A 26,372-nucleotide genomic window follows, 5' to 3' on the forward strand; every position below is an offset into this window, starting at 1 on the left:
GTCCCACGCCCGAGTGTGAGGCTCATGTTGAGGTTCGAAGCTCGACAACCACAGCAACACACTCGAGGACAGGAAGGGGCGCGTGAACCGGACGGACGCTGACGTCACATCCTCAGGCTGAGACCGGGGAAAGCGGTTTCCTGAAGTGAACTCCTCGGTGTCCGGCTCCTCTCCCGGCTCCTCCTGCCATGGCTCCCGCCGCTCCTGAAGCCTGAAGCCCGGGATCAGTCGCTCTTCACTGCAGTTCGGTTGGTGGCGTCAGGATGAGTTCGGACCGAGGTAAGAACGGCGAACCGTCCCCTGACATCCGAGCGCTGCTTGTTGCTGTCACCTGTGCAGCCTCTGACAGGCGAGACGGAGAAGCTCCGCGGTGCTGCGCTTCCTCTGAGCCACTTGTTGATTCGGCCTGTTGCTCGCAGTGTTAGCACTTAGCTCCGCTGACGGCGACAGGGAACAGAGTGCGACACTTCAGTATGTCGCCAGCAGGGGCGCTCTGGATGGATGGGGCTGCTTCCATCAAACGTCATTTGAACCTGGGCCGCTGGGAGACTAGTTTCCTAGTTATTACACCCCCGACCGAGGCTTCAGAGCTTTGGTCCTCCGTCAGAAAGAGTCGTGACAGTGGCCCCCGATAGAGAGTTGCTGTGAGGGCTGGTTCTCATCACTGGTCCATGCCTCCCAGAGTCAGGCTCCAGGTGGTTCCAGTCCCAGCACCCAGCTGACGACACTGAGGTCCGTCTCACCTCGAACCCGGCAGGGTTTGACCAGCGTGTTAGTTAGGGTCTCCTGTACAGCACAGCTCCTGCCTCACCTGCGTCCCATCATGACTTGAAGCATGCGCAGGCTCAACAAGCTGAGTGCCGAGCACTGGCAGGGCGTGGCCTCCGTCTGTGAGCAGAGCAAACAGGAGGAACTGGCTGAGCTGCAGAATCAATGTGATCAGAAGATGCAGTAGGCCCCGCCCACACCGGGCCGGGGTGAGAGCCAGACCTGCGCCGCGTGTCTGTGTGGAAGCGGCAGTGTTACTGTACCTGCACAGGACGACAACTCGGGTCACATGATGACTCAACTGCAAGTGAGGGTGTGGGACCGGCTTCCTGTCCAGGGTGTCCCTTGCCTCTGGCGCAGTGGAGCCGGGACCAAAGTGTGTCTGTGTTCTGTCTGCAGAGACGGCGGAGCAGTGCGAGGCTCCAGATTCCAGTAAGGTCAAGACCCTCCACACGGTGAGAAAACCCCTGCCCCGGGCCCAGACCGCCAGTGCTCACGCTGCCACTCTGTCAGGCCGGTGTTCCTGGGAGTGGCATGGACCTGGAGCCAGCGGCTCCGGACAGTCAGGCGACGGCGCTGGCCGCAGACGGCTTCTTCTCCCTGAGCCACTCGGACTCGGCCTCGCTGTCCTCCTTCTCCTTGGACACGCCGTCTCTCCCCAGGAAAAACCACGCTCAGGATGACACGGACTCTCTGGTGTCCACGGGGACACTGGTGCCTGAAGCCATCTACCTTCCTCCTGCTGGGCATCGGCTGGTCCCCTACAGCGACTGGGACTCGCTCCACATGCAGGTCAGAGCAGCATGTCTTCACATGCCGCATGAGGCAGCGGGCTGAAGCCAGGTGTGGTCTCAGGTGTCGGACTTGCGAGAGGAGGCGGGGCGTCTCCTGGCAGAGAAGCAGGAACTGGAGAAGGAGCTAGACGTGCAGGCCGACCGCACTCGCACGCAGGTGAGGGAAGCAGCGCTGGACTTGCCACGCAAACCATACTCCAGCTGCCTCTGCTCCTCAGGTCTCCATGCTGCAGGCCCAGGTCCACAACTCCGAGTCGCTGCTGCAGGACTTGCACAAGTCCTTAGCCCAGTCGCAGAAGGCAGTGCAGATCCGCCTGGTGAGTGCTGCGTCTGGCAGCTGTGGCGCCACAGAGCTAATGCTGTGCTGCTGTTCCCAGGCCGAGCTGTCGGTCTCGCAGAAGAAGCTGTGCACGGAGCTCTGCCGGCTGAAGGGGGAGGAAGTCGAGCAGGAGGAGGGGGAGTCCGGCGCCAGCTTGGCTGAACAACTGCAGGTGACCAGCAGGGTCCCGTGTCACGATGCGTCTGTAGAGACGCCGACTAGGAGGAGAGGGAGGGGTCGGCAGAAGCTCTTCTGACTTCAGCCAATCCACGTGTACTGCCTGCAGGTGGCGCACTCCGAAGAGCGGCTGCGCATCGAGATCGTGACCCTGCAGGAGCAGCTAGACGTGCGGGCGGAGGAGAACGGTGCGGCACTTTAAGGCTTCCACCTCCTCACCTGAACCTGCTGCATGACTTCTAACAGCTCTGTTTGTGTTTCTGCTGCTGCGTGAACAGAGGTTCTGGAGGGTGAGTGAGCAGCCCGCGGTCCGCAGAACCTGGGATTCAGCCGCCTGACATTGTGTTCCGCCCCACAGTGCAGTTTTCCAGCCTGAGGACGGAGACCGAGCGTATCCAGGCCCAGAGAGACAAGCTGCAGTCCGACCTGCTCTCCTGCCGCACTGAGCTGGAGGGCCTGCGGGTGGCGCTGTCTCACATCCAGAACCACAACAGGACGCTGGCCAGCGACAAGGTGGGTTTGAGCGCGGCGGCTGGTGACGTCACGCTGATGCTGGTGTGTGCAGGCGGCGCTGCAGCAGCAAAGTCTGGAGCTACGCAGTCAGGTCATCAGCCTGCGGTCGCAGGTCGACACCAGCCAGACGGTGCAGAGGGACTTCGTCCAGCTCTCACAGTCCCTGCAGGTAGGACCCCGTCACGCCAACAGAGGGCACCCTCACACAGGCTCACGGCAGCTTTGGTCTCTGTCCCAGGTGAAGCTGGAGCTGGTGCGGCAGGCGGAGACTCTCGAGCAAATCCGAGAGATCCTAGAGGCGGTCGACCAGCGAGCCACACCCCCTGCTGGTGACCCGCTCCCCCAGTGACGTCCACTGACCCAAGTATTTGAGTGAACTGTGAACTCTGGAGCGTCCCGTCTCCTGTGAAGCTACGATAAACACATGAGTCCGAGTCCCGTCCTTGGTGGTGGTGACTGACCAACGCAGACTGGAGGTTCACAATGACATGTCTTTATTCTTTAAGAATAAAATCAACACTGGCGTTTGAGCAACTCATCTATATATTAACTTCAGTACATACAGAAAAAACATTTTGCAGCTTTTTTCCTGCCACGTGGTGTTCTGACCGGCGCCGCCGAGCAAGGCGGCGCCTGGCCTCAGTCCCGTGTCGGCGTCTCTCTGACCGTCGTCCACAGTTCGACTCGGACCTCAGACCTTTCCTGCAAGAGAATAGACGGTGGTGAGGGTCCGGCGAGGCGGCTACCGCGGCGCAGTCTTAGAAACACCACCACATTCTACCTGTAGACTCCAACATGCATCACGTGTCATGTGACACTCCTCACGCCGGCAGAACACACGTGCAGCCATGCTTTTCCCAGAATCACTGGTTTAGCCTCCTGATGTCTGTGAGTCCATTGACTTACCTCGCAGGACGCTCCTATCAGCTTCACAAGTAATGTGTTCCCTGACCAGAGGTGGAGCCTCTGACCGTGACGCGCTTCAACCACATTAAACGTGCAGACTGTCCAAAAACCACCATCAGATTCCAGGGAACATGCGGAAACGGCGTGTTAGTGCAGGACTGCGGTCGCCAGGCGGCAAGGTTCATGAGAGACGGCGAGCGTCGTGCAGGAAGCAGATACCTGCTGCGGTTACAGGAGGTTTAGGCTGTGGGTCAGAGGGGTCAGCCAGGGAGGGGTTAGGGTCACCAGGTGGGGAGGAAACAAAAGAGTCAACATGGATTTCATATGGAGGGAAGCGTGGTGATGAAAACACACAGTGAAGGTGAAACATCAGCGTCTGCTACAGGAGAGACCTCGCACCCTCGGACGGAGGAGCCAGAGAGGCCACTCTTAGGCTGCTCCTGGAGTTTGGTCCTCTTCAACTGAGCTCATGGTCCACCGAGAGCAGGAGGTTCAAAGAAGGCGTGTTGTGTGGGCCCGGGCCAACACGCCTCTGACAGAGGGGCGAGACCGTCACTGACCTTCCAGGTACGTGCGAGCCACGAACTTGAGCAGCTCGTCCAGCAGGATGACGGGGAAGGAGAGCTTGAGAACCACCATCCACTGATCCACCGTCAGATGAGTCAGCTTGAAGATCATCTGCAGAAGGACCACGACCGTGACTCGGGGCCCAGCTGGGAGCTGAGGAGGAGGCACTCACAGGCAGGGGGTCCACATAGATGATCATGAAGTGAAGCGACATAGACAGAGTCATGGCGGCCACCAACCAGCCGTTGCTCCAGGGCGGCATCCGCACCAGCGACTGGTTCTCAGAAAGGCTGAGGGCAGAGAAGCGTCACTGAGAGGCGCCACATGCATGCACGCACACACACACACACACACACACACACACACGCCAGGCCAGACCTGTTGAGGGCGTTGCACATCTCGATGGTGACAAGCACGGACAGAGCCATGGTCATGGGAGGCGAGGACTCAAACACCTCGCAGCGGATGTCGCTGAAGTCAGGGTTGTCCTCGCTGCACTGCATGAAGTGGGACTGAAGGACAGAAGAGACACTGAGTTCCTGACTGGTGGGGTGGGGCTGGCCGGCCCTCACACACTGACCAGCTGAGAGAAGGTGACCATGGGACCGTCCTCGCTGTAGAGGAACCACCAGGCGGCAGCAGCAACAGTGGCAGCACCGACGTACCCTGAGGCAGACAAGGCTGTGATGGAGCCGCCCACTCAGACCCCCACCCCCACGCTCACCTCCGATGGCCAGGTATCTGAAGAAGAGCCAGCCAGAGATGAGTGGCTCCTTGGGGGAGCGCGGGGCCTTGCCCATGATGTCCAGGTCAGGAGGGTTGAAGCCCAGTGCGGTGGCGGGAAGGCCGTCCGTCACCAGGTTGACCCACAGCAGCTGGACGGGGATGAGCGCCTCGGGCAGACCCAGTGCCGCCGTCAGGAAGATGCTGAGCACAGCAGAGGCTTGAGGGCTGAGCAGAAGCTGAAGGAGCCTCGCACCACTCACCACACCACCTCGCCCACGTTGGAGGAGATGAGGTAGCGGATGAACTGCTTCATGTTGTTGTAGATGGCTCGGCCCTCCTCCACAGCAGACACAATGGAGGAGAAGTTGTCGTCCGCCAGGACCATCTCAGAGGCCGACTTGGCAACGGCAGTGCCAGAGCCCATGGCAATGCCAATCTCCGCCTTCTTCAGGGCGGGGGCATCGTTGACACCGTCTCCGGTCTGCGAGAAGAGGAGAGGCAAGGGATCACGACATGGCGGCGGTGCGCAGACGCGGAGCTCACCATGGCGGTGATCTCGTCGAAGCCCTGCAGGAACTCCACGATCTTGGACTTGTGCGAGGGTTCCACCCGGGCAAAGCAGCAGGCCTTGCGCACTGCGTTCTTCTGCTCATACGGGCTGAGGTCATCGAACTCGCGGCCGGTGAAGGCCTTGCCGCTCACGTCCTCATCCTCAGAGAAGATGCCGATGCGCCGGCAGATGGCGACGGCCGTGCCCTTGTTGTCCCCTGCGGAGACGAGGCGTCAGCTGGAGCTGCCGCAGCTGGGCACACGGCTCTACTGACCGGTGATCATGATGACCCGGATGCCGGCCGCTCGGCACAGCTGGATGGAGCTCATCACTTCCTTGCGAGGAGGGTCCAGCATGCCCACACAGCCCACGAAGGTCAGGTCCACCTGGGCACAGTCAGGACGTCACAGCCGGACCCGCGCTCACCCGCCGCCCTCACCCACCTCATAGTCAGCGAACTTGGTGGAGTCCTCCAGGTTCATCTCCTCCTTCCTCAGCGGGGAGTCCCGGGTGGCCAGCGCCAGGCAGCGCAGCGTGTCGCGCCCCGTGCCCCACTCCTTAATCACTGACATGATGTGCTCCTTCACCGGGCCGGTCAGCGGCACGCGGGAGGTGCCCACGCGCACGTAGGCGCAGCGATCGATGACGCCCTCCGGTGCACCCTGGTGGTGAGGGGGACAGGCCTGAGGACCAGCCACTCAAGCAGTAGAAGGTCACCCACCTTCACAAACATCTTGTTCCCCACTGGAGCTTTGGCCGACTTGGCGGGAGAGCAGTAGACGGACATGGACTTCCTGTCTCTGGAGAACTCCAGGGTGAACTCCTTCCTCATGAGCTGCTTGATCACCTGTGGCAGCAACAGCCAGCCTCAGCGGCGGAGGCGCGTCTTCGGCGGCGGCGTGGCGGGACTCACCGAGCAGCAGGCGTTGGCTCTCTCCACCTTGGACAGGCCTCGCACCTCCGTGTTGAACACGTTCATCTTCTCCACCAGGCAGCTCAGTGCCGTCTCGGTGGCCTCGCCCACCTTCTCGTAGATGCCCTTTGACTGAGGAGAGACAGCGCGGTGAGAGCCTATCCAAGCGCGGGTGCCGAACTCGCCGCACCTCATTGTAGTCCAGAGAGGAGTCGTTGCAGAGGGCGCAGATGGTGGCCAGTTCCACCAGCCCGTCGAACTGGCCGCACTTGACCGGCGAGCCATTCCTGGTGCTGCGAACACAGAGAGCACGGTCAAGGCCGGCACGCTCACGCCAACCGCAGCTACTCACACTTCGCCCTCCGGGGTGTACTTGGAGCCGGAGATGTCGAACTGCCCGAGAGACACGCTCTCGCCCTCCACCCTGTCGATGATGAACATCTGGAGAGGAGAGAGGGATCAGCCGCCGCTGCACCCAGCGTCTGCCGGCGCCCAGGGCACTGACCTTTGTCACGCACATCTGGTTGGTGGTGAGGGTCCCGGTCTTGTCGGAGCAGATGACGGAGGTGCAGCCCAGGGTCTCCACGGAGGGCAGGCTCCTGACAATGGCGTTCTTCTTGGCCATGCGGCGGGTTCCCAGAGCCAGACAGGTGGTGATGACGGCAGGCAGACCTGCGGACGCGCAGCTCAGGCTCAGCTGGTGGGGCGGGCGGGCAGGTGCACGCTACCTTCAGGGATGGCGGCCACGGCCAGGGCCACGGCGATCTTGAAGTAGTAGATGGCCCCGCGGAACCAGGAGCCGCCGTGGACGGGGTCGTTGAAGTGGCCGATGTTGATGATCCACACGGCCACGCAGATGAGTGAGATGACCTGCAGACGGAGCACAGCGTGTTTCCCAGCTCCTCCAAGCAAAGGTCTCTCTCGCTTACCTTGGACAGCTGCTCGCCAAACTCGTCCAGTTTCTGCTGCAGCGGCGTCTTCTCCTGCTCGGTGGCGGCCATCTGGTCCCGAATCTTGCCGATCTCCGTGGACACACCTGTTGCCACCGCGATCCCGGTCGCCTTCCCCGCTGCGATGTTGGTGCCCTGCGGACCGTTGCTTGACATGAACACGGTTCTGAGCGCGGCCCAGCAAAGGAGGCCGGGGACTCACAGAGAACAGCATGTTCTTCTTGTCCTGGTTGACGGCTCGAGGGTCCGGCACTGCATCGGTGTGTTTGATGACACTGACAGACTCACCTGGAGGACAGCGGAGGGCGGCTGGTCAGCGGGACGGGCTCCAGGGCTGCGTGTGAGACTCACCGGTCAGGATGGACTGGTCCACACGCAGGGTGGTCGACTTGATGGAGATGATCCGGATGTCGGCAGGGACTTTGTCACCCACTGCAGACACACAGGGAAAGGACTTTCACCGGGCCTCAGCACCCATCGCTGGTCAGAGACACCTTTGACCCATGGTCTGGAAGACCATGACGAAGCTGGATGGAACTAAACATGAGCCGTGTCCTTGCTCAGGACAGCCTGCCTCCAGACTCCTCGCTCCTTGAGCAGGAGCTCAGTGGACGGACCCTGTGCGCAGCTCTACAGGTAACCACTAGGCCGCACAGCGAAGCGGCTCTCATCATGGGACTCACCGGACACCTCCACCACGTCACCGGGGACGATCTCCCGGGCCTTGATCCTCTGCACGCTCTTGCGGTCCGCCCGGTAAACCTTGCCCATCTCGGGCTCGTACTCCTTCAAGGCCTCGATGGCGCTCTCCGCGTTACGCTCCTGTGCCGAGACACAAAGACCTGGTCAGAGCTCAACTGTGGGCGGAGCCAGGCTCATCACCCGCCACGATCCTGGTAATGCTTCTCTTCCGACACGACTCCCCCTCTCCCCCCAAGTGTAATCTCTCTCTCATGTGTGAATCCTTGTGCATAGTTTCCAAATGACGGTCTCGGGGTCGACACCATGTCCCACCTCCGCTGGTGGCACACGCCTGTAGGCCCCGGTAACGTGATCGCCCCCTGTATTTTTACTGCGGACGATCATGAAGAGGTGGTGAGCAGCTCAGGCCACAGTGAGGCCACTCTTTCACCACGTGTGTCTTTAGGTGAGCAGAAGAGACGGTACAAGCTGACCTGCCACACTCCGACCACAGCGTTGGCGATGAGGATGAGGAGGATGACGAAGGGCTCCACGAACGCGGTGACGGTTTCCTCTCCTTCCTCAAACCAGGCCAGCACCTGAAACACACAGAAGGAATCAGGCCATCAACACGGCGAGCGTCCAGCAGCCTTCCCTCAGCTGGAGCGGCGTAGCCTCGCTCAGTCACCGTCGTGTTGCACTTCAAACTGGTGTCTGACAGGACGCAGCCCTGGAAGTGACTGGTCGGGCTGGCTTCGGCCCCCCAGCCTCAGGTTGGACCACCATGCTTCAACTGTCAGCGGTTTTATGCTGGGCAACAAGTCGCTGCTGTCAAAACCAGCGGCAGTTGAGTTCCAGGAACTTCTTCAGTCTGTTTTGATGGACACCACTGATGCCAGTCAGAGGAGCAGAGACCGCCGAGCTAGCGTCGAGCTAGCCCTGCCACGCCGCTCCGAGCAGCGAAAGTGAAAGTGTTCAGGCTAAGTCCGCTCAGCAGCAGGCTGTAGTGGGGATGACGGACCCCGGGGACCCTGGACGGCGTATCAAGCCACGTGACTGGCGAGGAACACGTGCGCGGCCCAGGTGTGTTGACATGGACACAGCTTAGCTGCAGGCCAGCGGAGCAGAGACGCTGTTCTCCTCTGCGTCTTAGTGAATCGCAAGCCTTCGACCTTCGCCTTAAATAGGCGACCTTGGCGGGTCTGTCGGCACCTTCGCTCCTCGCAGACCTAATCGATCCCCAGTCGCAGGGTCGGTCCTGTCAGCGGGACATTCTCGTGTGTATGAATAGGACGAGCCTTCTCTCTTCTACGAACCATATATGACTCTGACTCTATTGCTCTCCTTCGTCATCCTCACACACAATGCCATTGTGCAACCCAATCCCCCTCCCCAAGCCCCCACCCCAGCTGCAAGCCATCCTTCGTTCCTTCCATCCCTGACCTTTGTCCAAGGATACAGTTTCTCGCTCTGGCTTGAGACGGTCTTAAAATAAAGCGGCGGCCATGCTTGCGTGCCCCCACACACACCCAGCCCCTGTTCCCCTCACACTGCTCCACCCGCCCGGCTCGGACCTTCTAAGGCCATTGTGACAGCTGAGCAGGAGGCCAGAGGGCAGAGATGGAGGATGAGGAGCGCGTGTCCAGTCTGAAGAGGTGAAGCAGGACGGCCGCCAGCACGTGCCCGGCGTCTGGCTCGGGGGTCTGGGCCCGCCGCCAGTGACCTGTGACCTTTGACCAAGAAGGCATCAGTTGCAGACGTTTGGGGAACAGTTCTCTGCCGAGCGAGTGACGCGCCTTCATCCCAGCGAGGAGATGATGATGATGGTGGTGCTTATGGTGATGGTGGTGATGATGATGATGCAACTCACAAAAGAGATACAGGCAGCCAGCAGCAGGATCCGGACCAACAGGTCTTCAAACTGCTCCACCACCAGCTCCCAGATGCTCTTTCCTAACACAGGAGGAACACGGCAGAGTCAGCTCCCAGTAGGTGTATAGCTCATGTCCATGAGGTGAAACAATGAGGTCTAAGAAGTGACTCATCATCACAGGAAGTGAGTCTCGCAGGTGTGTGTCTGCGCTGCAAGACGATCATCTGGACATGTGAGCTTCAAACTGGACTCACCCTCCTCTGCAGGCAGCTCTGTGAGGGAGAGAGAGGACATGGAGCATTACTGGCTATCTGCACCTCCGCACCTCGCTGATGGAAGCCACGTGCACACGCATGCACACACACGTGCGCTGTGCCACAGGAGGCCTCCAGAGTTGGGATGGAAACTGGTCAAAAAAGACGGAAATGTTTCACATGTTCAACGGAGACGTTGACAGCGACGCAGCGTGAACTGGACCCGGTGCCGTGGTTCTGATTCAAACACACTGCACTTGAATGAGACAGAGCAAACCGATCCAACACCGGTCTGTCATGTCTTGCTCAGGATCCGGTCGGAACCAAACCACTCCGCTGCAGAGTCTGGAGCAGACGCCGACGTCATTCCCACGAGCCACCTGGAGCCTGGTCCAGCTGGAGTCCCAGACTCGGGGCTGCTCTCCTGCTCACCTCTGAAGGGGATGGCCGCGGCATGAAGTCTCCACCGTGTGAGGACAACCCTCTTCATCTGATCTAAATCCAGAGACCAGCGAGGGGACACTCTGCAGCAGCTGCTGGAGACGCATCACTCCCCAGACAGGATGCCGTCAGGCCCCACTTGCAGCACACACGTGCTCCCCATCCCTTCCCTCCTCCCCCCCTCACCATTGTAGCCAAACTTGTCCAGGTTCTTCTTGGTCTGCTCCGGTGTGAGGCCCGAGTCCTCGCTCACGCCAAAGTAGGAGAGGACATCCTGCGAGTCTCTGGTGTGTGCGTTCTCCATCCTGGCTCACACGGAGAGGCTTGGGGACAGAAGCAGAGGTGAGTCTGAGCCGCGCCGGACCCCACAGCACTGTCACCCACCGCTCCTCCAAGTCTGGGATTGGGATTAAGAAGAGGCGACCACCCTGCGTTCAGACCGGCTGGCTCTCTACCCCCTCGCTCTCTCTCTCTCTCTCTCTCGGCTGCTGCTCTCCACTCGGAGCTGACAGAAAGTGCACCCCGGCAAACTGTCCGAAAAAGTTTTATACATTAGAGAAAGTGGTCCCATTGGTGCTCGCCTGCCGTGCACTCGCGCTTCATTGGCTGAGCACAGCACAATTAGGTGGGCAGGGATGTTGGGGGAGGGGAAGGAGGGGCAACAACTGCAGAGGGGTCCGCTGGAAATAAGACGCGCAGAAGAGAGCACGCATGGCCAGGACAATGGGGGGGGGGCGAGTCTTTCTGAATGAGAGGCAGGGGACACTGAGGGACAACCGGTTCACGGCACATGCTCGCACACATGTGCACCACAAGTCACCACACACTGACCCAGTCATCCCTGGCTTCCTGAACCTCAACCGGAGGACCTGCGGCTCCACCTGCCGACTCGGCTCGTCTCAGGAAAGACACGGAGCCGACTCGGTCCGTGGCGCGGGGGTCAAGTCAGGGGCTGCCCCACACAAGCTTCACGGCACAGACCTGGAGGAAACAAGCGTCTGCTGCATGTTTGAGGGGGAAATACGACGGGCATTTAGTGACGGTTGGCTGGTGGAGTGAGCGTGGGCCCCTGGCCCTGCGTGTGTGGGCCCCGACTCTGACGCACGGAAGAGGCGAGCGAGGCCTCTCATGGACCGGTACAGTCACTGTGAGGACCACAGCAGCCTGCCCAGCCCAACATCCCTGGCTGGAGAAAACACACCACAGGTGGGGAGAGGATCAGAGCAGGAGGAGCATCAGCAGCTGCTGTAGAAATGGGCAGCAGTGGTGAACAGCTGTGGCCGAGGTCCACTCATTTGCTCATACATGAAGGTGTGAGGCTGGGCTCAGGCGTTCCTGGAGAATCACCTTCACCCCAGATGCAGGAGGGACCAGGTTAGGTGGGACCGTCCCCAGGCCAGCTCCCTCTCTTCTCCCCCGCTGCTCGGTGACCTCTGTTCTGGTCCTGACCTCGGCGGTGGCTCACTGACATTTAGCTGCACAATCTTCCGTTAGGATCGGGTTACGCTGCTTTCAGGCCGTGCTAATGCTCCAGAGACACTGGCACGGACGCACGCTGGCCTTCCTTCACACGCAGTCTGCCATTCTCCGAAGAGCTCTGACATCACTTCCTGGAAAGACAGCTCTGAGCTGAATGGAGGAAGTTGGCGAAGTGTAAGCGTTCATCATTTCAAACAAGAGCTGGCTCTGACCCACCGAAAGACTAAAACCCAGTCCCTCCTTGAGTTGTCAGGTGGTGCAACACGGGTCTGGGACCGGGCTCGAGCCAAACACACACCTCTAGAAAGGGAAAGGAAGGTCTGGTGATCCACAACAATGAACAGGCAGAGAAGTTGGAGATGGAGAAGGGTTGAGGGGCACCACAGGAGTGAGGTGGCCATTAAAGTGATGAAGATGATGTTCGTCAGGAGAAGAGTGCAGGAGGGAGGCGTGCGGGTCTACATGAGCCCAGGTCCTTGCAGAGGCCGACGGCAGCGGCACAACAGTGGAGAGCGACTGTTGTGAGTGTCTGTGTGTATGGCGTGTGTGAGTGTGAGTGTGTCGTGTGTGTGTCATCTGTGTGTGAGTGTATGTGTGTGTGTGTGTCGTGTGTGTATGTCTCAGCAGGCTGCTACAGTAACTGTGGCTATCGTGGCAGTTGGGACCGGCTGGTAAAAATAGTGAGGGGGGTCAGCTGTGGCACAAAGGCAGAACTTCAGTGTTCTGTCAGGGAGCTTGGAGAATGTCACACCCCTCGAGCAAGGACCCCCCTGGAAGCTGCCTCAGGCCTGAAGGTGACATGAAGGAGGAACATGTGGGTGGTGTCTGTTGCAGTGAGCAGATGAACACATCCCATCACTGACTTCAATGACAAGTCACAAGGACCAACGCCTGCGTCACCAACGTCTCCCATGGATGGTCCTGGGCGTCCTGAACTTCTGAACCCTGCTCACCGCTCAAACCTGAACCATCTCAACATCCATCGAGTGAGAAAGAAAACGTCAGCGGGTCACTTCCCCAACTCATCTCTGTGGGTTAACCCTGACCCTAACACCACACACTGATTGTGAGGGCCATGGTCACCGCAGCAGGGTCCATGAGCCGAGCACCAGTGTAGAGAGCTGAGAGGGCCCGGGGCCACGAACGGCTCATCACACCTGGCACCAGGTGACCTGCCCTCAGAGACAGAGAAGGTGTCTGGCACCGGGCCGGCAGCAGAAGCCTCCACTGGACACCACCCGACAGCTCCATGGTGACCAGAGAGCAGGAGGCAGCTCCAGCCATCACTGCCGACACACACACACACACCTCAAACAAATTAGAGAGAGTGGTCTGTTGACTTGACTGGTGCAGTGGCCCCCACCTGGTCGGGGGCCAGCCACTCTGTCAGGATCTATTTACACCAGGGTAAACACGAGCCCAACACAGACGCCAGGCAAGGTCACCACGAAGCCGCCAGAGATGGAAGTGCCTCCTTATCATGGTCACTGTGGGAGTGTGAGGTCACGCAGCAGAGCAGCCGGGAGCGCAACTCCTGTGTGGTGAGGGACGGTTGAGACGGCAGCGGAGCCTGGAGGGCCACACTCGCAGGTGAACCTCTGGCCCCGCGTGGATAGGTGGGGCCCCAAGTGAGCCGGACCACAGCATCAGAGTATGTTTAACCCTGCGCTGCCTGCTGGGGGGCCCTGCCATATACGGCCCTGAGACGGGGAAGAAGCGCTGAAGACGAGGTGATGGATGGAAGCAGGGAGGGCTGGGAGACCTTGACTCCCAGTGGAGGAGGAGTCATGTGACCACACGGTGAGATGCTTTGGTCCCAGTGTCCGGCACGAGGCAGTAAATCCTCTGAGGACAAAGAAGGCTTCAGCCTGTCAGACAGGAGCTGTTAGCAGGAGCGCAGCAGCACAACATCTGAAAGCAGGGAGACGTGACCTTGGGAGCTGCAAGACCAGCTGGCAGCCTGCCACCGGCCGAGACAGGTGTGTGTGCGACAGGTGTTTGGCTGGAATGGTGTTAAGCTTTAAGTGCTGCTCTGACCGGGCCCTATTCCTGGGACACACACACACACACACACAGACACAAACAACAGCCGCCATTTCTGCTGCTGATAACTGAAGCGGAGGTCTGGACCCACACTGGACTGTCCTGACACACACCTGAGTGCACCATGAGGTGGCTGGGCCAGACGGCGGGAGGGTTGAATCATCTGAGGCTCACGTCTGTTGGAACCAAGACGGTCTCCCTTGACTCGAGTGTTTCATCTGAGGCTGTCATGAGACAGGCCCCGTCCCTCACTGCACCATGTCACCAAGCAAAGGGACAGGTCCAGGCTGAGGTCGACGCCAAACCAGCAGCGACTCTCATCTGAGGCCCTAATTCTGTTGAAGGGACTTGGCCCCGGGGCCAAGAGTTTGACAGTGCTCAGCCGCAGCCACAGTGAGCCGTGAAGGCTCCATCTTTGTTTCCTTGCTTCTAAGGAGAGGAACACAGCCTTGTTCAAGTGTAAACAAGAGCAGTGAAAGAGCATGAGTCAAATCTGGAATCCATCTAGGTGATCACAGTGGGGGAGGGTGGGTGCCGAGGCATTAGCCAAGTCAGTAATGTCAGGGCGAGTCGCTCGCGCCGACTTACCAAACCTCACACTGACTTGGTGGAAGCTGCTCTCACGGACGGGCTCCTCTAATGGTTTGGAAAAGGGCAGCAATTACGGCTGCACCGATGCCAGCGCCTTCTAAAATAGTTTGCTGAACAGAAGGTCTCATTTCTCCGTAGCCAGTTGACAACACCATCACTATTAATAGTGAGGATTGTCCTTGGGTATTTTTAAAAAAGGAGATGTGATGTGTGTGTGTGTGGGTGACTGAGAGAGACGGAGTGTAAGGCAGCGGAAACACTCTCAGAGAAACGATTGTGTTACAGCAGACTTACGCACCGCCCTCCACCCCCCGGCACACCCTCCTCACAGCGTCCGCTCCCGTCCTCCAGCCCCCGCTGCAGGTCGCTGGCCGCCAAGCACACCTCCTGCACACACACAGTGTTGTCAACATCACGACACCGGCTTTCTTCGCACCACAGACACCACTGTCTTCTGGGTCTTCACAGAGCCAGGCCGGCTGGCATCGCTCGTGCACGCGCCCCAGCACACGCACGCCTCAAGGGTTTAATTTTAGCCTGCTGTGGGGTTTTGAGGTAGAGTTTGGTTGACCCCTCGTCTCACCCCAGCTCCAGGCCTTACAAGGACCCCAGTGTGGACATGGTTGCCAGGCAATCAGCTGTGTTTGCACCTAAGCTGTGAAGGTCCAGCGAGCGTCCCACACCTGCCCTTCATCATCTTAACTCTCAGCCTTCGTCCTCCACACGCCGTCATACAGCTGCACTTCAAATCCAGCAGCTGTGAGGGGTCTCCACCCGTCACCCTGGCGCGGCCCCGATGAGGCCCTCATGCCCAGAGCGCCACATGAGAGCTGTGTCTGGAGTCCAGCTTGGCTGAGGAACGGCGCCGGCGGCAACGCTGGCCACGGGGGGTCCCGCTCCTCACACCACGACAGCTGGCCTCTACAGTCTGGCGACCCTGGCACGAGTAGTGGATAACCAGTGGCGGAATGGATTAACCCTCGAAAAAACAGGTTAACGAGGGGGGCGGAGGCAGAGCCTCTACATACTTTGGATTTCCAGCAGTGGAAGACGGACTGTCATGTGTAAACACACACACACAAACACGCAGAGGTCCCCCAGGATCACCAGCTGTTGGATCAGAACCAGCACCTGAGCTCACTGCCGGCTCCCACTCGGGACATGGTGACGCCACTCCACAGTGGAGAAACTCAGGCCGACTCAGGAGCCTCAGCTCACACTTGCAAACACAATGTTGACAAGTGGAGGTGGAAGGACTGGCCTGCACAACCCTCCAGAGCCGCGCCGCTCCGCTCCGACCCCGCGCAATGAAACTTGTCACTCACTTGTGGCACTTCTCAGCTCCATGAGGGCCGCTCACGGTGGGGCGTCGTCGGTCCGGCCACCGTAGAAACTGGAAGAGAAACGTTTCACTGACATGTTCGCTGAGCCGCCCGGTGACCTAACTGGGCCTTTTCCGACTCACCTGACCCCGTTTGCAGTTTTCCACTGCGTCCTCCATCTTCGCTCTGAGCCATGGATTCACTTCACTCCACCGGGTTCCGCGGCGGCGCTCCGACAACGCGCGTGTTCCACCTGCGCCGGCTGCAAGTGACTCACTGGTCTTTTTATGAGACGCTGCCGCACAAACGTCTCTTTGCTTTCGCTACCATCTCGGATCACGACTGACAGGAGTCTCCGAACACACTGACCAACTTTATCAGATCAGATTAGCTTCGGTAATCCCGCAGTGCGGAAACTGGGCAGCAGCAGCAGTGAAGACATTAAAGAGCCCATTCTTTTAAATATGAGTAAGAAAGACAAAAAACAAGCGAATCCAATTGACAAATAAACCTCAACAATACACACACACACACACACACACACACACACATATATATATATATATATATAAAAAATCCTCCAAACTGCTTTGGGAAATGGAACTAAACTGTGCAGAAGGTCGACGTGTATTTCTTCTTCCTCGTCTTCTTCATGGCACTGCCTGCGCTGATCCTGGATGCCGGACGTCAACAGCAATGCGGGTCAGCGTGATAGCCAGTCCTCCTCTCACCTCCGCTGACCTTGGCCCACATGGTGTCGGCAGGAGGCTGGAGGAGGGAGAGCTGCTGGTGACATGATGGAGGAGTCCAGTTTCCCAGCTTCATCACCAGTCTGGAATAGGAAGTGAATGTCACTGAGTGTTCTACAGATCTGAGAGGTCTTTATAGGTAACGCCATCAACACACACTGGAGGTGAGCTATCTTAGTTCTGGAGGGGCCACATGGAGTCGTGGGCGGAAGGGATTTGGCCCTGGGCCTTGTGTTGGACAGAGACAGTCTCAGCCAGTGTGAGTGTTGCGACAAGGTGGACGACATCATGGTGAGATGAGGAGGGTCGTGACCCCTGATCTCACTCACCTCAACAAAACTGGAAGTCACCGCTCACACACTCTGGCAGGATCATGATTTATTACCATTCACAAGCTTTATCAAGTCCAGCGGCGACTCTTCGTCCCAAATGTGGCCCACACACCTTTGTAGTTTGATGCAGTTCACAGTCGTCATGGCGTCGCGGGCAACACGGATTTGCTTCATATCAAAAATGTAAAAATATACAGGATACATTTGTTTGTATCGAAGGTTCCAGTTTAGACATGAAGGGCAGTGGTCACATGACCAGCAGCGGAAGCATCTGCAGGAGGTGAGGAAGCTGAAGCCAGTCCTTCATTGATCTGTGGCTGGGGATCCTGAGTGGAGATGCTCACACGTTTGTCTTCCTATCTTAGTGAGGACCCTCATGAACGTAACCCTTCCCCCAGCCTCTCCCCCTGAACCTAACCATTTGAACTTCACCTTGACTCAAAGTAAAACCCAGTGATAATGACCCAGCTGTTTTGTAGTTTTAACCCTCAAACTGAGGCTTGACAAAGTGAGGACCGGCCAAAATGTCCTCACCCTGTTGGTTAAAAAGTCATACAGGTCCTCACGAGGATAGAAGTACAAGGACACACACGCGCGCGGGCCTCGCCATCCTGGTTAGTAGCATCCCACTGGTCTGTCTCATGGAATATACAAGGCTGTGCAGGCGACTGACGTGAACGAGGCTGACAGACCGACACACAGGTGGAGAACAACAGCTTTCTTCTTAAGACTCTAAAATCCCAACGGTGAGAGGCCGGTGAGCGGCACCCGTCTATAAGTTACTGAAGAGTTCGTTCTTCTTGCTCCAGTCCATGGGCGGGGCTCTCTTGTTGGAGCGCTTCTGGTGGGCCAGCTCCTTGACCTGCTGCAGGCTGAGGGTCAGCGCGGGGATCGCCTCCGTCACCACGCCCTGGGGAGCAGAGCAGCAGAAGTCAGGCTGGGACCTGGGGCCGCCGAGGCACAGACCCACCTCAGGAGGGGTGCTGGCGGGTGGCGTGGTGAGCGAGGCGTTGGACGAGGCGTTGGACGGGGACGGACTGACAGACAGCTTCGAGTCCCGCTGCGCCTCCTGCGCTCCTGAGCCGTTCACCTGCAGACACGGCTCATCAGCCAGTGGAGCGCCACTTGTCAACACCAGGGGGCAGTGTTGGGCTCCACCCCTCCTCTCCTCAACACAAAATCTAAAAACAACCTTCGAAACAACCACGAGTTTGACTAAAGACTGTTTCCAAAGAAGCTCAGGAGGAGACTGTGTACATAGCGACACCTAGCGGTGAAGCAGCAGCTCGACTGAAGCTTGTTCTCTTCTGTGAGAAACCCCGTGAGGACCAGCCAGTGCAGGTCAGCGCACAGAAACAGACTTCAGCAGGAGCTCAGCCAGAATCCAGATCTCACCTTCTCCTCCTCCTCCGCCGCCACCGCTCCATTGACCCCAGGCTCAGGCAGTGGACCTGAGGACCGAGAGAGAACAGCAGAGTCAGCCATCCACTGCAGACGAGGCACTGTCTCTGGCAGAGCGCAAGGGTGACGCGCTGCCTTGGCCCCGAGCGGCGATCTGCTGATCTGTGAGCGGCTCAGCTTTCACTGCTTTCGCGCACCCCCCTGAGACGAGCCCCTCATCCATTATTCACCGCAGACCCTCGTGGACACCTGTGGCCCAGTGATCCTGGAGCTGACACACACAGGTGCTCCTGCTGCAGCAGCCTCACCGTGCGTGCGTGTGTGTGTGTGTGTGTGTGTGTGTGTGTGTGTGTGTGTGTGTGTGTGTGTGTGTGTGTGTGTGTGTGTGTGAGGGGCTCCGGCGCAGAGCTACTTGTGGACGGCTCCCTGGAAACCAAACAAAGTGTGACGCTCTGCAAGTGGGCAGCATGTGAAGTGTGAGCCGTTACCTGGGAGACGCTCGCTGTGATTTCAACTGTTCATCCAGATTAGCAAGAGAGCGACTGAAAACTGAGGACTAGAGGAGCCCGAGCCCGAGTTCTGAGCTGCTCTGACCTTGCTTCTGCTCTCGAACAGCCCAGCGTCCTGAGGAACGACAGCTAAATGCTACAGTTGCTATAGACACCGCTGGGGGCAGCAGAGGACACCGGGCTGACCTCAAGACCCCCGCAGGCACAGACAGGGTTGGAGCTCCCCCTACTGGCTCCAGCCGGGACACACAGAGCAGTGGTGTGGCTGGTGTGAATCTCCACTGTGGCTAACTCTCCTGACCTGTGACCCCTGTGAGCAGCATGGGCGAGTGATGTCTTCATGCTGGACTGTGTCTGCAGGGCCAGCTCTGTCTGATCCGATCTATTTACATCGAGAAGATCAACTTTCTCCACAGGGCTGAGCTCTGAAGGTGTGCTTTGGCAGCGAGAGGCACCCACACAGACAGTGCTGGATGGTGCGAGAAGCCGGCGCTCACCAGTCATGTGGTCCGAGGTCGGGCTCACGCCACACCTCTTGAAGAAAGCATCCACCTCAGGGTCCACCACCAGCAGCCGAGCCTCGTGCCCGCCAGCCTTGATAGCCGCCACCACCTCCGAATGTGTCTTCCCTTCTACAGGGACGCCGTTCACCTGCGGAGTAGAGTCTGGTTAGCCCCGTCTGCTCGCTTCCCACAGCTTCATCAGCGTGGCTGCCAAGAGGAGATCCTCCAGATCGTCCAGACACACACACCAGCAGAAGCGTCAGAATCATCACAAATCTATGGTTTCCACTTCAATGAATCATCTCTGCTCCCAGTCTCTGTTTCCCAGGAAGATCTTGAGCTGCTGCACTGTCCTGCTGCAGCAAGAATCCAAGCTACGGTGAAGCACTGCATGAGATGAAAAAAACCAAGACGATGACAAGTGTGGTGAAAGGACCGATGAAGAGCAGAGCCAGGAGGCGAGGAAGAGGCTCACCTGCTAGCTAAGCTGAGATGACCTGGCAAGATCAACCGCGTGTTTCTGAGGAAGCAGCTGTCCTCAGGACGAAGATGTTCCCAGGCCCGCCCCCAGATAACCTCACGTTTGCAGTCCAAGATGGCCGCTCGGAGTGTCAACAGCGATGTTTCTGTCGTGTCGTTTCAAATGTTCATGCTGTATGTGCTAACAGCAACTAACGCTAGCCTGGTCGATGCCTGCTACACTGTTTATGGAGTCACTTCCTGTGACATCATTCCCCGCTGGGACGTCCCACTTCCTGGTAGCTGGAATGAAGCATTAGCATCCTCTGAACAACTGTAGCTAACAGCAAAGTATCCAGGAACATAGCTAGTTAGCTGAGTAGTTAGCTCAGGTCCAGAGGCACAAGGCTGGATTACTGGATAAACAACAACAAAGCTAACCACAGCCAGCGGACTGGTACAAAGCTAGCTTGGCCACGTAAAACATACACCAGAGAGCAGGCCTGAAAAAGTTGGTCAAAACAACACAGGACTTGGGACGGGCTGTGGGTTAGAGTCGCCATGACTTTAGAAACAAACTGGCTGGAACACAGTTCTACCAGAACAGGGCCGGTCTGATGTCTGGGACATGCCAGCAGCTGAGCGCTCTTCAATCCCCATGGGAAAACACGAGCATGTGTGTGTGCATGTGACTGTGTGTGTGTCAGGTCACAGGGTGGAGCCGCTGGTCTAAGCCAGTCCCACAGAGGAAGCTGGACAATAGCGGCTGTGCCAGTAACCGGCAACAATGCTCTTTACAAAGCACCGCGCCACAGTGGGTGGTGCAGGGCCCACCGGAGGTCTGGACTGATCCCATGTCTCTGGGGCTTCAGCAGCTGAAGCGCCAGTTTCCTGTGGACTCCAGCGACGCTCTGCACAATGGCGGGTGTGGTGAGCTGCGGTCAGCGCCAGCTCTGGACGCCATGCAGCGCCGCTCCCTGAGCCGTGGTCATGTGACCAGCTGTGAGCTCAGCCAGCAGGTGAACGAGTGCAGCAAAGAATGTTCAACATTTGCTCAGCATCGATGAAGAGTCAAGAGTCTCAGGAAGGACCTTCAGGGTCCGGGCCCTCGGGTGAGGGTCAGGTGGGTCAGGTGGGACTGGACTCATTTTCATGAACTTCGTGACATGGAGTCAACCTTTGACCTGAGAGCTGCCTGATGCACAGGCAGCTCTCAGGTCTGAGGTCCCAGCAGGAGGCGCTCTTCACTGGTGGGTACCTGGATGATCCTGTCCTTGGGCTGCAGGCCCGCCCTCTCCGCAGGAGAGTCCTGGTCCACGGCTCTGATGTACTGACCCGGCCGCGCCCGCTCGCTGTGCAGGTTGAAGCCGTATCCGTTGGTGTCGCGCTGGATCACGCAGAGCCGCGGCCTCCGAGCGGCGCTCACCTCCTGGAAGAGAGCAGAGACGTGGTGATGCTGTGGACAGGCCCAGCTGAGCAACCCAGTCCCTCCAACATAGACCTCTGATCCGGCAGCACCGGCCCAGCGTGCATGCGGCCGGGCCTGTTGTTGAAGTCACAGCTCTGCCAGGAAGGAAGAGGCTCTTGGCGCAGAAGGCAAACATCTGATTGGAGGCCTGCAAGCACGTCCGGTGTCGCCCAGCCTTGTTCAAGGTTCTGCGGAGGACAATGGGACGGCGCTGAACCCCCCGACGGCCCCTCGCTCTGGGATGGCAGGAAGACTCCCAGCCATATTGTCATCCAGGAAAAACCTCCCTTCCGCTGAGAGAGCTGCTTTCTTTATTTAGCCACGGAGCTTCAAAGGTTTCGAGGAAAGAGCAGCCGGTGAGAGCTCAGAACTTCACCCTGTCACGGTGACCAAGCAACCCTCACCACGCCCTCCGATCAGAGACAGCCAGACAAGAGCCTCGGTGAGGAGTCATCGGGGGTGAGCTGAGCTAGAGGCCTGTTGAGCAGAAGTTTGGAGGAGCTGAACCCTGCCGCCATGATGGATGAGAAGCGTGTCTCAGCACTTAGGCAGAGCCAGCATCTCCCAGGGTCAGCAGCCAGAGAAGATCCTGACTTCAGGAGCAGGGTCGGCGCTGGACCAGAGTCTCTGGCAGCAGCAACAGAGGAGGGCTTGTGTGGCAGGGGAGGGCAGCGCAGAAGAATCTCCACGCAGCCTGCAATGTGTGGAATCTGCTGACCACAGGCAGGGAGGGACCTGAGGAAGACTCCAGGACCGTGTGTGTGTGTGTGTGTGCTTTGTATAGCTATCCCTGTTAAGACATTTTGCCTCATGGGGACCTTTCAGCCGGTCCCCACAAGGGTTGGCCCCCAAACAAGTGGGTTCCAGTCTGGTTCAGAGGGAGAGGTCCTCACAAGGACAAAGAGACGACCGTTACTCTCACACCCTTTGGTCCAGGAGCGAGTTCTGAAGCGAGAAAGGTCAAAGGTCACCGTACCTGCCAGGAATCACAGCTGCTCGTTTTCCTAACAGAAGTCGACGAGTTCTGCTTTCTGGCCTAACACTTCTCTCAGCTCAGAGACACAGAGGCTCACCAGGAAGTGCCGACATCGCTTCCTCTGGCCCGGTCCATCCAGTCAGACGTACCAACCGGGCCCGGCACCACCACCTGAAGCAAGAAGCAGGGCCATGTGACCTGACACAGGCAGGGGTGGGCGTGGGTCGGCGTCAGGAGCTGTCACGCTCAGCTGCTCTCTCTCTCAGCCAATGAAGTGAAGGATGTGTCCGAGCCACGTCAGGACAACCTGCTCCTCTTCCAGCAGCCGCTGAGCAAGTTTGCTCTCCAGTGTTCAGACGACGGGCGCGGTGTTGGGTTTCAAGCTGGACCATTGAACCAGCTGCTGAGCAGGCGGGTGGGAGGGAGGGGGGAGACAAAGCGGCCCACTGTCCCCTCCTGCCCCACTCAAGGATGGGATGCAGCAGACGGAGCTTCTCATTTCAATGCTCTCAAGAAGCTCGGACAATAGAAAACTAGTGTCAGTCATGAGGCCCGACTGACGCCCGACTCCAAGAGAGGCCGGAGCCGTACGCTCCACGCTGAGCACTTCGCTCATCTGATCCACCTTCAGTCTGGACACGCCCTCCTCAGCGCTTGGCCCCTGAGGGAGTCCGACCATGACCTCCAACTGGAGAGAGCCTGCACCTGAGGCTGGAGCCGGTGGTGGTGATGGAAGGGGCGCGGCCCCCAGCACAGTCAGACGAAGGCGTGGACGTGGTGTGAGCGCAGCGGGTCCTGGTGACCTCATGGTGCCGTCGCACCCTGGCCTTTCACTTCCCTCTGCAACAGGAAGCTCTTGCTGCTCTTGAGAAACGGCACGCTGTCACCTCTGGCGCCGCGCTCTGCTGCTGTCATGCTGCTGGTAGCTAAGGGAGGTGGGTTTTGCTGACGGAGGAGACCTTCACTTGTTTCCCAGAGTGGGAGGAGCCACAGCAACAGTGGCTGCGTCAGAGAGTCCAGACCCTCGTGAGTGCTGCCCTCAGGTCACATGATCACATCAGCAGCAGGGCCCCTAGCACCAGAGCACAAACACTGGAGCGGTAAGAGTCATGAAGCCGGGGCTAGTGAGTGTTATGTAACACGGCCACCGTCTCAGGACTCCATCAGTCCAAATCATGGAACACACTGAGGCCGCCGTCTCAGGACTCCACCAGTCACCGCACAGGGGCCCATCACTGGGAGAGCAGAAGGGGAGGGGCTGCTCCGCCCGGGGTCAGCCGTGCACGGACAGTCGCACGGCTCCGTCACAGCCGTCCAGCTGGCCGCGCAGGACTTGAGCGATGCAGAACAGAAGCAGAGAGAGAGAGAGCAGCTACATGAGCAGCTCTCACAGTGACGCTGAGCAGCTCAGGGTTCGTCCAGCGGCCGCTCAGCGACAACAATGACAGGAAGCTCAGAGAGCAGCAGGCCGCCGGGGCCTGGCCTGCGTGAGGGTCCAGCACTCAGCAGCATCCTGAGGCACGTTAGGCTCCTCCCACCACACACTCTGTCCTGGGCCCAAAAACCCCGCCGTGAACACAGGTGTACTGGACTTTGGCCCCAGACCTGAATCCACCTGACCACAGCGCCTGGGGCCAGTCATCACCTCCGGCGCCTCCTCTTCTGATGAGCCCTGGGCACGCGGAGGTCACATGACGCTGCTCTGAGCTGCTTCACTGCGGTCCACACAAAGTCCAGCTTTTACTGTCTGGTCAACACAACAGAGGCGACCTTTGGAGCCCAGAGTGTGTTTCTGTGTGTTCAGCTCCACACAGCAGCGCCTCTGCTTCCTCTCACGCTCGCCTACCTCCAGCTTCACACTTCCACACACTGCACGCTTACATCAGCGTAGCCATGGCAACCTAAGGCAACCTTCCACTCAGGTTGCAGCTGAAGTGCTGTCGGTGTTTTCCACGGATGCAGCGCTCCACTCTGCGTTGGAATGCTGGACAGGAAGTTGGTTGAAAATTCCAGAGAGTCAGGGTCCAGGGCCAAAACACAGCCAGCTCAGGCCCTGTTTGCTCAGCCACTCCTCCGTTAGCAGCAAACACCGGGACAATAGAGGAGGCTCAGAGAGCAGAGGCATCCGTACAGCAGGCAGGATCCGACTCTACTGAAGCCCGTTCGCACTCATCTGGCTGAAACAAAAGTTTCAAATCACTCGCAGGGGGGTTCCTGGCTGCAGGTGACCCCTGCGGCTCACTTCGCTTCCTCTGCCTTGAGAATTCGACATGTCATCGGAGGAAATACATGTTTCAGTCTAACGCAGCTAAAACTGATGCAGCATCTGCTGAGGCCCCTGACGCCTGCCCCAGGTGGGGCCGGGGGGAGGAGTCGTGGAGAGAAGCAGGTCTGCTCCACCTCCAGGTCCTGTGAAGAACCCGGCTGCACCTGGAGATCAGAGTTTATGGACGTACTTCTGAAGTTCACGGTGGTGAGGCCCGCGTGTCGCCGACACTTCCTGATCACTGCAGGCAGATCAAGCCTGCGCCGCTGTCAAAACCACTTCCTGTTGTTACCTAACAGCCCGTGAGCCCAGATGATGTTGCACCAAAAACCGTCGCGCAACATCTGGGTCCCCTGCTTTCTGCAGCAGCAGGGCCGATGTGTTGCACGCATCGGTCGCAGGGTGCTGGCAGAGGCTTCAGGCACGGCTGGTGTTTACACTCTAGCAAAGTCCACGCAGAACCAACAAAGAGTTGGTGACCAGACTTTACTGCCAACCACTCTCAAACTCCAGCATGAGCTGCTCACTTCGACCTCGCTCCCCTTTGCCTCCCGGGCCCAGGTTTTTAGCTGTTGTGGTGGGACTGAGCAGCCGGGTGGTCTCTCCCTCTCTCTGTGTCTCACCCTCGCAGCGTGGCTTCAGCTGAGACTCACAACATCAGCTCTGCCAACCAGCCTTCTGACGGAGACGCCACCAAACGTTGCACATCTCTTTGATGCTCTACCCTCTCTCAGCCAGCGTTTTATTCCCTCCATGTTGAGAAACATCCACGTTTGGTGTGTGTCAGCAGGAGTGTGGAAGTTGCTGTGACTGTCTTCTGCTGAAGCTTCAAAGAACCAAGACCTCAGCTAAAGGCATGTGAGACACCTGATGGCTCTGCAGTCCTCCACCTTCACCGAGCTCCAGTCATCCCTCCTTCTGCCTGCTACCTCCATCGCACCTTCACTGTCGAGTCAAATCCCTCACACAACACAACTCACTGGCCTCTGATGCCCATAAGCAGCTCTGCTCCGAGTCTCCTGTGGTTGACAGAGGTCTGATTAGATGAAGGAGCTCTGAGCCGCCTGCATTCTCCCCACTGACCCTCTGAGGAGCAGCAGCAAACACTTGCGAGAGACAGAGGCAGAGGTGCTGATCCTCAGCCCTCACCAACAGCCATCTTCAAAGTTTGAGAACAAAGTTTCACCTGGTTGGAGTCGCCGCTCAGCTTCTTCTCCACCCGGCGGTGGACTTCAGGCTCCGCTTCCGGCTCCTGCGGGGGGTCCGTCTGTGGGTCCGGCCCCGGCTCCTCTGTCCCGTTCACCTCCTCCTCCTCCGCTTCTTCCTCGTCCTCGAAAGGCAGCGGCAGACCTTCGGAAACAAACTCCTTCGAACACTTCAGGTTGTGTTTCCTGAGCAGCAGCTCCGTGTCCGGGTCCACCACGATGAGCTCCAGGCTTCCCGCGGTGGCTCGGATCCGGGACACGACCTGTTGATGGCTCTCGGACTCCACGTCGTCCCCGTTGACGAACAGTAGTCGGTCCCCGGCGCGGAGCCCCGAGCTCTCGGCGGGGCTGTCGGGCTCCACCAGGCGGATGAACTGGCCGCTCTTGCCTTTCTCCCCGTGGAGGTGGAACCCGTAGCCGTTCTCCCCCTTGTCCAGCGAGCAGAGTCGGGGCCGGAGGAGCTGGCGCTGGCTGGGCATGGTGGCGCTGCTACTGCGGGTGCTGGTTCGACCTGTGGCTGAGTGGAAGTGCGCGAGACAGGATGCTGCCGGAGGAGGCGCGCTTGCGGGAGGAGACCGCCCCCGCCATCCCGCCCACCGCGCGCGCTCTCTCTCTCTCAGAGCGAGTTCGACACCTG

At 58.7% G+C, this 26,372-nt stretch overlaps 3 protein-coding genes across 6 annotated transcripts; 1 reads left to right on the forward strand and 2 right to left on the reverse strand.

The window, feature by feature from the left end:
* The first annotated feature begins 4 nt into the window (after nucleotides 1-4).
* On the forward strand, nucleotides 5-3,101 carry rabep2 (rabaptin, RAB GTPase binding effector protein 2). Its single transcript, XM_053851480.1, has 11 exons — nucleotides 5-279; nucleotides 1,168-1,223; nucleotides 1,282-1,560; nucleotides 1,624-1,719; nucleotides 1,781-1,879; nucleotides 1,940-2,053; nucleotides 2,168-2,246; nucleotides 2,337-2,348; nucleotides 2,417-2,571; nucleotides 2,624-2,740; nucleotides 2,810-3,101. Exons 1-11 carry the CDS (start codon nucleotides 264-266, stop codon nucleotides 2,918-2,920), a joined length of 1,134 nt encoding a protein of 377 aa, XP_053707455.1. The 5' UTR covers nucleotides 5-263; the 3' UTR covers nucleotides 2,921-3,101.
* Nucleotides 3,049-16,248, reverse strand: atp2a1 (ATPase sarcoplasmic/endoplasmic reticulum Ca2+ transporting 1). Of its 2 annotated transcripts, XM_053851470.1 has the most exons (27): nucleotides 16,011-16,248; nucleotides 15,871-15,938; nucleotides 10,817-14,932; nucleotides 10,619-10,755; nucleotides 9,992-10,009; nucleotides 9,735-9,817; nucleotides 8,359-8,463; nucleotides 7,867-8,005; nucleotides 7,535-7,615; nucleotides 7,386-7,471; nucleotides 7,163-7,318; nucleotides 6,962-7,103; nucleotides 6,739-6,905; nucleotides 6,586-6,674; nucleotides 6,424-6,526; nucleotides 6,234-6,365; nucleotides 6,042-6,167; nucleotides 5,764-5,982; nucleotides 5,595-5,706; nucleotides 5,314-5,537; nucleotides 5,031-5,251; nucleotides 4,769-4,971; nucleotides 4,625-4,710; nucleotides 4,423-4,556; nucleotides 4,217-4,334; nucleotides 4,038-4,155; nucleotides 3,049-3,273 (listed from the first exon to the last, which is right to left on the reverse strand). In XM_053851470.1, the coding sequence occupies exons 4-27, from the start codon at nucleotides 10,734-10,736 to the stop codon at nucleotides 3,263-3,265; spliced, it is 2,991 nt and encodes a 996-aa protein (XP_053707445.1). In that variant the 5' UTR covers nucleotides 10,737-10,755; nucleotides 10,817-14,932; nucleotides 15,871-15,938; nucleotides 16,011-16,248; the 3' UTR covers nucleotides 3,049-3,262. The 2 variants fall into 2 exon arrangements, with proteins under 2 accessions (XP_053707445.1, XP_053707446.1); XM_053851471.1 differs by lacking the exons at nucleotides 10,619-10,755; nucleotides 10,817-14,932.
* A 731-nt stretch (nucleotides 16,249-16,979) lies between these two features.
* On the reverse strand, nucleotides 16,980-26,362 carry nherf1b (NHERF family PDZ scaffold protein 1b). Of its 3 annotated transcripts, XM_053851475.1 has the most exons (6): nucleotides 25,717-26,362; nucleotides 21,079-21,249; nucleotides 19,356-19,509; nucleotides 18,344-18,399; nucleotides 17,919-18,038; nucleotides 16,980-17,858 (listed from the first exon to the last, which is right to left on the reverse strand). In XM_053851475.1, the coding sequence occupies exons 1-6, from the start codon at nucleotides 26,212-26,214 to the stop codon at nucleotides 17,721-17,723; spliced, it is 1,137 nt and encodes a 378-aa protein (XP_053707450.1). In that variant the 5' UTR covers nucleotides 26,215-26,362; the 3' UTR covers nucleotides 16,980-17,720. The 3 variants fall into 3 exon arrangements, with proteins under 3 accessions (XP_053707450.1, XP_053707451.1, XP_053707449.1); XM_053851476.1 differs by lacking the exon at nucleotides 21,079-21,249; XM_053851474.1 differs by having other exon boundaries at nucleotides 16,980-18,038.
* Nucleotides 26,363-26,372: the final 10 nt, after the last annotated feature.

Source organism: Synchiropus splendidus, chromosome 19, assembly GCF_027744825.2.
Source record: "Synchiropus splendidus isolate RoL2022-P1 chromosome 19, RoL_Sspl_1.0, whole genome shotgun sequence".
NCBI classification, from domain to species: domain Eukaryota; kingdom Metazoa; phylum Chordata; class Actinopteri; order Syngnathiformes; family Callionymidae; genus Synchiropus; species Synchiropus splendidus.